This window comes from Lipotes vexillifer, unplaced genomic scaffold (assembly GCF_000442215.2).
Source record: "Lipotes vexillifer unplaced genomic scaffold, Lipotes_vexillifer_v1.1 scaffold408, whole genome shotgun sequence".
Classification (NCBI taxonomy): domain Eukaryota; kingdom Metazoa; phylum Chordata; class Mammalia; order Artiodactyla; family Lipotidae; genus Lipotes; species Lipotes vexillifer.
The window spans coordinates 1,485,359-1,498,883 of NW_006787469.1; the positions used below are offsets into that span (position 1 = coordinate 1,485,359).

Sequence of the window (13,525 nt, forward strand, 5' to 3'; positions counted from 1 at the left end):
GAAAACAAACACCATAGAACCCAGGCCCCACATGGCTAACTCAGCCTAACAAGGCTCACCCCACCCTGATGTGAAGAACGGAAAACCACCCACCGCAGCTGGGCTTGGCAATATCATTCGTCTGTTCAGACCCAGTGCTGATACTACCCTGGGGTCTATCTTATTACACATGAAACTAAAGTGACTAGAAAGTGAGGAAAATGGAACAAGCAAGATCAGTTTCAATTTATAGAAAGGAAAACAGCCAAAGGATGCTGCCCAGGTGCCAAGAAAGCACACTGTTGCTTACATTTGAGCCCAGCATTTTCTCCCAATCCTGCCACTACTAACTTGAAAGATGGTGAACAAGTTTGATTTCCACATCTCCTTACAGGACAGGGAGAGGGGTTCAACCACAAGCCCTCACCTTTTCCTTTAGGAGCTGCGTTTTCTTCATAGCATAGTTGGGTGGAGCTTTCCTGAATCTTTCTTTCTCTTTTACAATCTGTACCAGAGAGGAGATATCAGCAGTGAGGTATTTCTAAATTAGTTTTGTAGGCAAGATAGGTGAGCCCATTTTGGAGGTAAGCAGCTAGTTAAACGGGGGCTGCTCTTCCTATAGCAATGCCATGCCCCACAGAGAGAGCGAGTTCATTCCAAGGGATACTATGCTGCTTCCGGGGTTACGGAGATTCTTCTGGGATAGTGGGAAGAAACATGCACCAATAAACAGCAGCAGCCCAAGGACCTTGTACTGTCAGGCTAGCCACTGTCCAAGCGAACAGAGATCAAAGAATTTTACTAAAATGTTTTGGAAAAAGAAAACTCTTGAAGGACCAAGTCTAGAAGAAGAATACAGATTCCTGAACCCTGAATACACTTCCTTAGTCTATGACTTCAAGTGAGAATGTACGGAGAAAATCTTGATGAACTATAAATAATAAGGTAGCGGTATTAGTATTCCCTCTTCCTCATGCAACAGTAGCAGAGCCAAAAATGTCAAGATACAGGAAAGAAAAGAAAGGCATGATCTTCTCTAACACTGGTTCTTGATAAGCCTCCGGACTCTGGGGTACCAGGTTTCTTACCTCTTCAATGTCCTGGTCATTGAATTTATAATTAAGAGCTTCTTTAATAGATAATTCCTTCTTATTGATTTCATCTAGAGTGGGCAACTGCATGCCAGCAGAGAACATCTGGACCAAAACATGATAAAAGGTTATTTATGATAAAGGGTTTTGGAAAGAGGCTCTCTCAGTGTTTTCATCAACAACTGCTAGGGAGGTGCTGTCTGTCCACTTACCGCTTCTTTCCACTTCATGAATTCGCTTTCAGTAAACTCTTGGTTTGAGACAAACTCTAGGCGGAACACTCGCTGGTCACTGCCGTGCCTACACAAAAAAGAGCAGCTTCAGGAATGGGTATGTTGACTGCAGCGCCAGAAGAGCAACCCCACCAGACTGTACACCACCTGTCTCCGTGGGTTTCCATCATAGCTACACTTTAGAATCATCTAGGAATATTTACAAAACTTCTAGTGCCAAAGCACCACTCTAGATCAACTGAATCAGAATCTCTGGGAGTAGGAACCAGGCACTGAAATTGTACACACAAAAAACCCTTCCCAGGTTGTTCTAACGGGCAGCAGGGATTAAAAATCAAAGTGAGCCCCAGAAACAAGTGGATTTGGCCAGTGCTTCAAAAGTCCATTTACAATAAAATCCATCACAGTCAACTGGCATCAAGAATATGAAATATTACATAGATATCTGAATGACAAGGAAGCTCTATCCCTAGAAAGAACACTGCCGTTCTACTGACTCCTGTGCTGGCCACGTGAGTCAGTGCCATCCTCCCAGATATAGTCACTCGCAGCACGTCATGGCTGCTGCCCACACCAACTGGCTCTTTTCAAACAGTCCAGGAGAAATGATGGGAATGGGAGAAGGGAACAGAGAGACCAGAGAGGCCAAGTAGGGCCATGGCAGAGCCTTGTCTATGACCCACTATTTGCAGTCACCTGGCAAGCTACTTCTATTCCTTCCCATATAGGGCCTTTAGAATTTTCAGGCTCCAAGACGATAGGGATTTGTGTGTGTATTTTGTTCTCGCTTCTATCCCGATGACTAGAACTGTGGCATGTAGCCAGCATTCAGTCAATATCATGTTATTGAAGCAGAAACCAAGTCCAAAAAGGTAACCTGGCTTGTGAAGGATCAAGTTAGTTAGTGATGGAGCCAGGACCAGAAGCAAGCCTCCTGACCATGCTCACCAAGGAATGCCTGCAGGATTCTGGGAGGAGGGGGTCTCGCAATCTGACATTTTCCTTCTATGTGTCCCACCGCTCCATATCCCTGACTTCCCCCTATGAGAGAGATATATCCTACTTTCCCTATAGGCAAAGGTAGAATACAAGTTTCCCTCCAAGTCCCCTGCGGGGATAACACAAACAGTATTACTGTAACAAGAAACATCACACTGGGAGTGAATAACAGCCCCAATAGGCAGTGCCTGTTTGCAGCGGGAGCAGAAGCTGCCACGGAAGCACCTCTCCTACCGTAGCTGTAGCCCTTTGTTTGTTCTGGTGCCACCAAGCTGGTAAACTTTGGCGGTTTCCACTACACCCGTGATTTCAGCAACCTAAGTGAGGACATAGACACCAATCACAACAGACTCTTTCAGAGATCTCCACCCCACCCTCTGGCTCCATCTGCATGAGTGCAGATGAGTGACCCCGCACTGAGAGAAGCCCACAGCTGCCAGGTGTTCTGGACACCTTTCTCGGGCTTAGAACTCAGATGGCCAGGCACCTGTGCCCAGAGTTAAGCAAGCACCAGGCGAGGAGGCAGTTAGCCTGGTGGGGCGTTGGAAGCTTCCCCTCCAACTTAATTCTACCTTACTAAGGGGTGCACCTGGATTTCAGAGGTCAGTTTTGTCAATCAAGTGTGAAGACCATGAGGTCTGTTTCTGTTGCCAAGGTTTCTGGGACATGGCATGGCCCCTGGTCCTCACAGAAGGAGGCAAAACACATGAAAACCAAACAACCCAGAACAAAACAAACAAAAACAAGAAGAAAAAAAATCAAACAGCTATGTTCTAGTCATCTAGACCACAGAAGCAGAGCTAGAACTCACAAGATAATTTCTATTAGGTTGGAGGGTTTTTTAAAAAAAATAAATGTATTTATTTATTTTTGGCTGCATCAGGTCTTTGTTGCTGCGTGCGGTCTTTTCCTAGTTGCAGCGAGTGGGGTCTACTCTTCATTGAGGTGCGAGGGCTTCTCACTGCGCTGGCTTCTCTTTGTGTGGAGCATGGGCTTCAGTAGTTGTGGTGGTGCACAGGCTTAGTTGCTCCGCAGCATGTGGGATCTTCCCGGACTAAGGTTCGAACCCGTGTCCCCTCCATTGGCAGGCAGATTCTTTTTTTAAAAAAAAAAATAATTAATTTTTGGCTGCATTGGGTCTTCGTTGCTGCGCATGGGCTTTTCTTTAGTTGCGGAGAGCAGGGGCTACTCTTCATTGTGGTGCGCAGGCTTCTCACTGCGGTGGCTTCTCTTGTAGTGGAGCACGGGCTCTAGGGACACGGGCTCAGTAGTTGTGGCTCACAGGCTCAGTAGTTGTGGCTCGCAGGCTCTAGAGTGCAAGCTCAGTAGTTGCGGCATACGGGCTTAGTTGCTCCATGGCATACGGAATCTTCCTGGACCAGGGCTCGAACCCACATCCCCCATGCTGGCAGGGGGATTCTTAACCACTGTGCCACCAGGGAAGTCCCTGTTCGTCATTTTTCAAACCTCAATATAACTCCCTGTTCCAGAAGTCACTTAGTATGTAACATGGAAAATTTTCATTTATTTATTTTTCAAATGAACAAATCTTCTAGATTACATAACGCTTGAAAAATACTTCGTAAGTATCTGCCTTCTCACATCTACATGAAAGGAGGATAGAGAAAATTGTTCTAAATCTAAACCCTTGGGCTCCAAGTACTCCTCCTGGCAGCAGGTCACAATAGATCTCTGGTTGGCTCAGACTGTCACTGCTCTAAGGGCACCTCAATTGGAGTCTATTTTCCCATCAAATGGGAAAAGTGACAGATTTGTTCAGTAGTTCCTACTCCTAGCTAAGAATCATTATATTTAAAACATGGACAATTGTCCAAGGAAAGAAATACTAACCCGGTAAACTGGTTTGCTATTGTGGTTTCCAATGCCAATCCGTACAAAACATCCTGTGACAGTTTTAGCAAAGAAGGGCATGTGACACCAACGTTCCAGCTTATGCCGTGATAATCGAACCCGATTCAGTTCCTCCGGTAAGGAGACCGGTTGTGATTTTGGAGGGATCTCTTCTTTCCTGTGAGGAACAAAGGACACTGGGGAAAATGTGCATCATAAAAACAGATCAAGGTAAATAAATAATACCAACTTCTTAAAACTTAACGAAGTATGTGTGATTTCACACAGTAGGAGAAATAAATGAAGCAACAGGAAAGTGGGAATAGAATCCTATTCCTAACCAGTAGTGTGAACTGTCTCAAATGAGGCTGCCATCCCAGATAACCTATCAGACTAGGCAAACTAATGGAAGCTCCTGGCCAATCTGAGGGTGACATGAAGGCAGCTCCTACCTGCCTGGCCCTGATGAAATGTGCAGGGGTACAGGCTAAGAGCCAGCAGCAGAAGTATATGTTTGGGCTGATGTGCTGGGGAACCCAGCTCGGCAATTCAGGGTATGGAACCAAACCAAAGTTCGTCACCCGAACAGGGGAAATTTGGAAACTACACTAAGCCTTTCCCCAAAGAACCCACCTATCCTGACTACTAGACCAAAATGTACACAGCTTACTCCTCTTCTTCATCAGAGGACGATGTTCGGGATGAGCGGTCTGACTTTTCACTGGACTTGTCATCTTCCTCCTCCTCCTCATCGTCAGAGTACACCTCACTGGTTTTTAATGGCTGTTTCTTGGCGAGGAGCTCAGCTTAAAAAAAGAGGAAATGTTTACCTAGATTCTCTCAATAAGAAGCTGAAACATCTTTCATCCCTGAAAAAGAACTGGAACATGGAAAAGGACTCAATAGACAGCTCCATTCTCTCTGGCCTGGTTTGTGATTACTTGTGTTAACAAGTACATTAACCAGAAAGTTTAAGTCACACCGAATGTCAAGCCACGGTAGACAAAAAAAAAAGGGCTGGAAGACTGTCACTAAGTGGGCAAAATGGGTCACCAACTCTACTGACAGCTGTCTTTTATATCTCTCAAGGCACTTGAAGATTGGCAGGAAAATTGGGGAAAAACTTAAGATGTCTTCAGAGAGTCTTTCAGGAAAAACTTACTTTGAGTTTACAGTACTATTTGTAATAGCAGGAGACTGAAAACAACCCAAATGTCCACAAAGGGGAGTGGCTGAATCACCTCTAGCACATCCACCCAATGAACTACGCTGCAGCTGTAAAAAAAGGAAAGAGCCGAGCCTTACACTGCATCCTGAGTCAGAAAATGTTTTAAATGAACACATAAATATTTTTAGGACAGGCTTTATATGGTCACTGTATCAAATACTCAACTTTGCTACTGTAGACAGAAAGTAGTCACAATTATGAAAAAATGGGCATCATTGTATTTCAATAAAATTATTTACAAAAACAGGTAATCTACTAACCATTGCTCATCATAAAAACTAAGGAGTGATCTTTAGAATATATGGTTAAGTGAAAAAAGCAAGGTAGAGAGAAGTGTGTGTAATGCACTAACATTAATCTAAGATGGAAGGTGAATCTGTGTCCTTTTGTTTAAAAAATAAAGAGGAAGGATATAAAAAAATTTTTTTAAGTGGTCGTCTACTATGGGAGGGAGGCAAGGGGTGAAAGAGAAGGCTATAGATGCTAAATTTCTCTGAATATACCTTGCTTAGTAGATTTGACTTTGGAACCTTGCATCGTGTATAATCATAGAACAGAACAATAAGTCATCTCTACAGATCACAAGCAAAATAAAACAAAGTACTCATTCGATGGCACAACCACACAAAAAACAACTATAACAAGTGTTTTGTGTTGGGGTTTTTTTTTTGACTGTGGGGCTTGCAAGATCTCATTCCCCTGGTCAGGGATTGAACCCAGGCCACGGCAGTTAAAGCGCTGAATCCTAACCACTAGACAACCAGGGAACTCCCAACAAGTGACTTTAAAACATAGTCATTCAAAAGACAGACATACAGACCAATGAAATAGAGAGCCCAGAAATAAACCCTTGCATATATGGTCAGATGATTTCCAACAAGGGTGTCAAGACCAATCAACAGGGAAATGACAGTCATTTCAAAAACTTGTGCTGGGGTGGGGGGACTTCTCTTGTGGTGCAGTGGTTAAGAATCTGCCTGCCAATGCAGGGGACACGGGTTCAATCCCTGGTCCAGGAAGGTCCCACAAACCGGGGAGCAACTAAGCCCGTGCGCCACAACTACTGAGCCTGTGCTCTAGAGCCTGTGAGCCACAACTACTGAGCCTGCGTGCCACAACTACTAAAGCCCGGGCACCTAGAGCCTGTGCTCTGCAACAAGAGAAGCCACTGCAATGAGAAGTCCATGCACTGCAATGAAGAGTAGCCCCCGCTCGCCACAACTAGAGAAAGCCCGCACACAGCAACAAAGACCCAGTGCAGCCAAAAATAAATAAATTTATAAAAAAACAAAAGAAAAACAAAAAACAAACTTGTGCTGTGGTACTTCCCTGGTGGTCCAGTGCTATGACTCCATGCTCCCAATGCAGGGGCCCCGGGTTTGATCCCTGGTCAGGGAACTATATCCCACATGCCTCAACTAAGAAGTCTGCATGCTGCAACTAAAGATCTCTCATGCTGCAAAGAAGATACTGCACATGGCAACGAAGATCCTGTGTGCTGCAATTAAGACCCAATGCAGCCAAATAAATAAATAAATAAATAAATATTAAAAAACAAAACAAACAAAACAAACAAAAAAAAACCGAAAACAAACTTGTGCTGGGAAAACTGGATATCCCACATGCCAAAAAAAAAAAAAGTGGACTCTAACCTTACACCATATACAAAAATTAACTCAAATGGATAAAAGATCATTTTTTTTCTTTTCTTTTGGTTGCGCCGGGTCTTAGTTGTGGCACATGGGATCTTCGTTGCCACGTGCAGGATCTTCGTTGCAGCATACGGGATCTAGTTCCCTCACCAGGGATCAAATCCGGGTTCCCAACATTGGGAGCGTGGAGTCTTAACTACTGGACCACCAGGGAAGTCCCTGGATCAAAGACCTAAATGTAAGAGCTAAAACTATCAAACTCTTCAAAGGAAACAGGGGAAAGCTTTATGACACTGGATTTAGCAATGATTTATTGGATGTGACACCGGAAGTACAGGCAACAAAAGAAAAAAAAGTGAAGGCAAACAGTACTTCACCAAAATTAACTTATGCATCAAATGACACTATTAAAGAGTGAACGGACAACCTGTGGGAGAATGGCAGAAAATATTTGTAAACCGTGTCTCTGATAAAGAATTAATATTCAAAATAATTTAAAAAGTCTTCAACTCAACAAGAACCAAAGAACTTGATTAAAACATGGGCAAAGGACTTGACTAGACATTTCACCAAAGAAGATATCCAAATGGCCAATAAGCATACAAAAAGATACTCAACATCACCCGTCATTAGGAAAATGCAAATCAAAACCACAACAAGATACCACTTCATGCTCCCTGAAATGGTTATAATCATAAAGACAATGACAAGTGTTAGTGAGGATGTGGAAAGAGGGGAACCCTCATAAGTTGCTGCTGGGAATGCAAAATGGTTAAGCCTCTTGGAAAACAGCCTGGCAGTTTCTCAAAAGGTCAAACACAGGGCTTCCCTGGTGGCGCAGTGGTTGAGAGTCTGCCTGCTGATGCAGGGGACACGGTTCGTGCCCCGGTCCTGGAAGATCCCACATGCCGCGGAGCGGCTGGGCCCGTGAGCCATGGCCTCTGAGCCTGCGCGTCCGGAGCCTGTGCTCCGCAACGGGAGAGGCCACAACAGTGAGAGGCCCGCGTACCGCAAGAAAAAAAAAACAGTCAAACACAGAGTTACCATATGCTTTAACAATTCCACTATAAATGCTCAGAGCAGCATTATTCATAATAGTCAAGTGGAAGCAACCCAGTGTCCCTCAAAAGGTGAACGGATAAATAAAATGTGTATATCCATACAATGGAATATTATTCAGACATAAAAGGAAGAAGTATTGTTACGTGCTACAACATGGATGACCCTAGAAAGCATGCTACGTGAAAGAAGCCAGACGCAAGAGATCATATATTGTATGAGTCCATTTATATGAAATGCCCAGAATAGGCAAGTCTATAGTGACAGAAAGTAGACCAGTGGTTGCCTAGGGCTGGGAGATAACAGGTCCGTAGCGGGGTGACAGTTAAGGGATATAGGGTTTCTTTCTGGGGTAATGAAACATCTTAAAACTCATTGAGTTTTACTACACAGCTGTGAATATACTACAAGCCATTGCCTTGTATACTTTAAATGAGTAAACAGTATGGTACCTTAATTATACCTTAAGAAAGTTGCTATAAATCAAAACAAAACAAAAAAACTTGGTATCCTGGTTTTGAAATGGACATACCAGTATGAGGCTCAAAATAAATTCTTAAAAAAAAAAAAATCCTAGCTGTGGACACTGAAAAGACTTAGAAATAATAACCAACCCAGTCGCACTCCTGCGTCTAGACTATGGTGTCTAAATACAATTTCTCATGAGAAAAAAAAACCCACCCAAAACCCAAAAAAACCCAGGGCTCCTTAGAGAAATGTCTGATTCCAAAGCAAGAAAGCTATTAAAGACTACTGGGGTTTCACGTCAAAAGGACTCAGGCTACAAAAAAAAAAAAAAAAAAAAAAAAAAAGGACACAGGCTACAACTGCTTGAAAATAAGACAATTTGAGTCTCAACAATAATAATAATAATTGCAATGGAGTAAAAACATAAAGTATGGGGTCTTCCCTGGTGGCGCAGTGGTTAAGAATCTGCCTGCCAATGCAGGGGACACGGGTTCAAGCCCTGGCCTGGGAAGATCCCACATGCTGAGGAGCAACTAAGCCCGTGCACCACAACTACTGAGCCTGCAAGCCACAACTACTGAGCCCGTGCGCCTAGAGCCCATGCTCCGCAACAGGAGAAGCCCGCGCACTGCAACGAAGAGTAGATCCTGCTCACAACTAGAGAAAGCCCGCATGCAGCAAAGAAGACCCAATGCAGCCAAAAATAAAAATAAATAAATTTATAAAATAAATAAATTTATATTAAAAAACCCCATAAAGTATGTTAAAATCCATGAGTTCACAGGGATATTCAAAATAAACAAATTTCACTAGTTATCTTTGGAGTTTGCCAAGGAACTATCTCATTCTTTTGAAAACTAGTAAATAAAAGGGGGAAAAAAAGGCAAGAATTTACTCTGCCTTTCCTATACAAAATGTCCCTGGTGGTAACTGAATAGCTGATGAGAAGTTTCTCTTTCCAGAAGCATACCAGATAATAAATGAAGAAAGAACGACAGATTAGAATATCACCATTTTGTGGCTTAAAGACTTAAATATAAGACATGACACCATAAAACTCCTAGAAGAGAACACAGGCAAAACATTCTCTGACATAAATCGTACCAATGTTTTCTTAGATCAGTATCCCAAGGCAAGAGAAATAAAAGCAGAGACTTCCCTGGTGGTCCAGTGGTTAAAAATCCACCTTCCAGTGCAGGGTATGTGGGTGTGATCCCTGGTCAGGGAACTAAGATCCCACATGCCAGCAGGCAACTAAGTCCGCATGCTGCAACTACTGAGCCTACATGACACAGCTAGAGAGCCTGTGTGTTGCAACTACAGAGCCCACGCGCCACAACCAGAGAGAAGCCCACACGCCACAACGAAAGATCCTGCGTGCCACAACTAAGACCTGATGCAGCCAAAAATAAATAAACAATTTTTTAAAGGAAAGAAATAAAAGCAAAAATAAACACATGGGACCTAATCAGACTTATAAGCTTTTGCACAGCCAAGGAACCCATAAATAAAATGAAAAGACAACCTACAGCCTGGGAGAAAATATTTGTTACTATTTTTTAGGTATAGTAATGGCACTGTAGTTATGTTTAAAATAGGAGTCCTTATCTTTTAGAGGCACATATTGAAATATTTATGGTTGAAATATGATGATGCTGGGATTTACTTCAAAATAACCCAAAGGAAGAGGGCAGTGTAGATTTAATAAGATTGGCTATGAGTTGACTGCTGAAGTTGGAGGATGGGTTCATGGAGTTTCATTACACTATTCTCTGTATGTGTTTGGAACTGCCTATACTAGAGAGCTAAAAAGGGGGAAAAATAAAAATTGGCATCAGGAAGTTAAATCATATGATCAAAGACAAAGTAGCCATCACATTTTCCCCAACTACCTGTTCTGTTCTTCCGTTTTTCTCGCTCTGCTTTTAGCTCCTCCATGGCTTGAGATTTCTTATCTAGTTTCTCATCCCGTTTGGAACGTCGTTCCTTGTTATGGGATGTTACCTGGGAAGGGAAAAATATGTAGGATGGCTCTTTTTACCAACAGCTGATGATAACATTCTCTATACCTAAAAATCATTCAGTTCTCCAATGTCAATCTATATTGGTTGCAGAAATTGAAATTTGCTTAAGAGGAGAGAGCATCCTCTTGTGGACAAAGAGGATAGAGCAGTAAAGTCAGTCCCTGTCTTACCTGCCTAATAAACAGAAAGCCTAAGAAGTATAAGAATAAACACTTTCTGGAAGGATTCCCTAGATCACAGCTAATATATGTTAATACTGTCAACAAAGCTTTTTGTGATAAATGCAAAGATGACTAATTTTCCCAGCTACATTTATTACCAAGTCCAGGATGACATACACCTGAGTAAACATCATAACCAATTCAGCTACCGGGGACAGGAAGTTTACAAACTTTCCCTTAAGGAGTGCTCACACACCAATGAGCTGCTTTTTACATGCAGACTTGAGTAGAATTCCCATGGAGTTAAATAGCACAGCTAATGGTGAAATGACATGTCCAGAGATTAATGAAACCTATAAGACGAAGATAGTACATAAATAGTTTTGCACTAACTGACCTAGGCTGATTAATATACACCCATCTTTTATATAAACACACACACACACTCAAAATAGAGGTTTTATTCTTTGGATAACGAGGACTATTGAATCTCCTACCTGAGATTCTTGAATCTGTGTCAGTTTCTTCTTTTCCTGCTCCTCTTCTTGCTTTTTCTTTTTTTCTTTCTTTTCTTTCTTTTTGGCTGTTTTCAGTTTTTTCCTGATTTCAAATCTGTTTAAAATATATTTGTTTGGTTTTTAAGTGGCAATGAAATATTTGTAGACTGATTTCTATTAGATAGGAGAAAGGAATTAAGTGCGGGGAAGGAGTTAATAAATGTTTTGGTTTCCTGTAAGAAACTCCAATGTATCTTATAAGTACATTAGAAATATTGAATATAAATACACCAAAAGTACTTGAAAGCATTAAGGTGGAATAGATTTAAAATGAGAGAATACTGAGGATACTGTTGTATCCTGTTGGTAACGCACTGCTCTTCCTCAACTTCACATAATGGAAGAAAATAGTTGATTCTTGGATCAACTCCAATGGTGTCCCATTAGAAACATAATGAAGCCACAGAGAGCCACTGTCACACACACCACCCACCCACACACACACACACACACACACCCGCCCCCCGTACGCGGGCCTCTCGCTGTTTTGGCCTCTCCCATTGTGGAGCACAGGCTCCGGACGCGCAGGCTCAGTGGCTAAGGCTCACGGGCCTAGCTGCTCCGCGGCATGTGGGATCTTCCCGGACTGGGGAACGAACCCATGTCCCCTGCATTGGCAGGCGGACTCTCAACCACTGTGCCACCTGGGAAGCCCCACTGTCACATATTTAAGGTAGTCAAGACACAGGCTGTATTTTAAAAACACCACTCTCCATCTTTCTTCATTAGGAAAAATGCCTCCCTCAGCTCCACCCCAGCAAACATGTGAATAAATATGCTATTCTCTTAAACAAATGCAATCTAGGCTCTCTCCCTGTAACAAAAAGCAGGCTTTTATGAAACAAAACTATTTTTTTGTGTGTGAATTTAAGGAACTTTATGGAAGGAATAAAGGAATATAATAAATATTAAACTCTTTTCATAACATTCTAAAATAACCCCAATTATGAAAATTTTTACTTAGTTCTTAATAGGATCAATATACAAAAATTAACTGTATTTCTATATACTTGCAATGAATAATCCAAAAATGAAACAAAGAAAACAATTCCATTTACAGTAGCATCCAAAAGAATACAATATTTAGTAATAAACTTAACAAAACAAGTGCTAGTCTTTCACACCCAAAACTAAAGGACTGTTGAAACAAATTAAATAATACCTAAGTAAGTAGAAAGATATCACATTCATGGATTAAAAGACTTAATATTAGATGGCAATACTTCCAAATTTGATAAACAGATTCAACACAATTCCTATAAAAATCCCAGCTGCTTCTTTTGCTGTTGCAGAAATTGATAAGCTGATACTAAAATTCCTATGGGAATGCAGAGGGCCCCATATAGCCACAACAATTTTGAAGAAGAACAAAGGTGGAGGACTTAACACTTCCCAAGTTAAAAATTGACTACATAGCTACAGTAATCAAAACAGTATGGTACTGGCATAACCATAAACATAATGATCAATGGAACAGAATACAGTCAACAAATAAATCCATATATCCATGAACAACTGATTTTCAACAATGGTGCCAAGACTGGGGAAAGAACAGTCTCTTCAACAAGTGGTACTGGGACAACTGGATAGCTACATGCCAAAGAATAAAGTTGGATTCTTACCTCACACCATATACAAAAAATGATCTCAAAATGGATCAATGAGGGGGAGAGGGATAAATTAGGAGGTTGGGATTAACATATACACACTACTATACATAAAACAGATAATCAACAAGCGCCTACTGTATAGTACAGGGAACTCTACTCAATACTCTGTAACAAACTGTATGGGAAAAGAACCTGAAAAAGAATAGATATATGTACATGTATAACTGAATCACTTTGCTGTACACGTGAAACTAACACAACATTGTAAATCAACTGTACTCCAATATAAAATTTTTAAAAATGGATCAATGATCTAAACATAAGACCTACAACTATAAAACTCTTACAAGAAAACATCTGGGTAAATACTCATGAACGTGGATTTGGTAAGATTCTTAGATATCAAAAGCTGCAGCAAGGGCTTCCCTGGTGGCACAGTGGTTGAGAGTCCGCCTGCCGATGCAGGGGACACGGGTTCGTGCCCCGGTCTGGGAAGATCCCACATGCCGCGGAGCGGCTGGGCCCATGAGCCATGGCCGCTGAGCCTGTGTGTCCGGAGCCTGTGCTCCGCAACAGGAGAGGCCACAACAGTGAGAAGCCCGCGTACCGCAAA

The 13,525-nt window shown here is 42.0% G+C and overlaps 1 protein-coding gene across 1 annotated transcript in view; it reads right to left on the reverse strand.

The window, feature by feature from the left end:
- Window positions 1-13,525, reverse strand: part of RTF1 (RTF1 homolog, Paf1/RNA polymerase II complex component) — a 46,609-nt gene that overhangs the window by 2,913 nt on the left and 30,171 nt on the right. The window contains exons 5-12 of the mRNA XM_007460153.1: window positions 11,243-11,357; window positions 10,453-10,564; window positions 4,824-4,959; window positions 4,154-4,331; window positions 2,537-2,619; window positions 1,283-1,370; window positions 1,068-1,175; window positions 407-484 (exon numbers count right to left, since the gene is read on the reverse strand). Of these exons, the coding sequence (XP_007460215.1) occupies window positions 407-484; window positions 1,068-1,175; window positions 1,283-1,370; window positions 2,537-2,619; window positions 4,154-4,331; window positions 4,824-4,959; window positions 10,453-10,564; window positions 11,243-11,357 (898 nt within the window). The remainder of the gene's footprint in view (window positions 1-406; window positions 485-1,067; window positions 1,176-1,282; window positions 1,371-2,536; window positions 2,620-4,153; window positions 4,332-4,823; window positions 4,960-10,452; window positions 10,565-11,242; window positions 11,358-13,525) is intronic.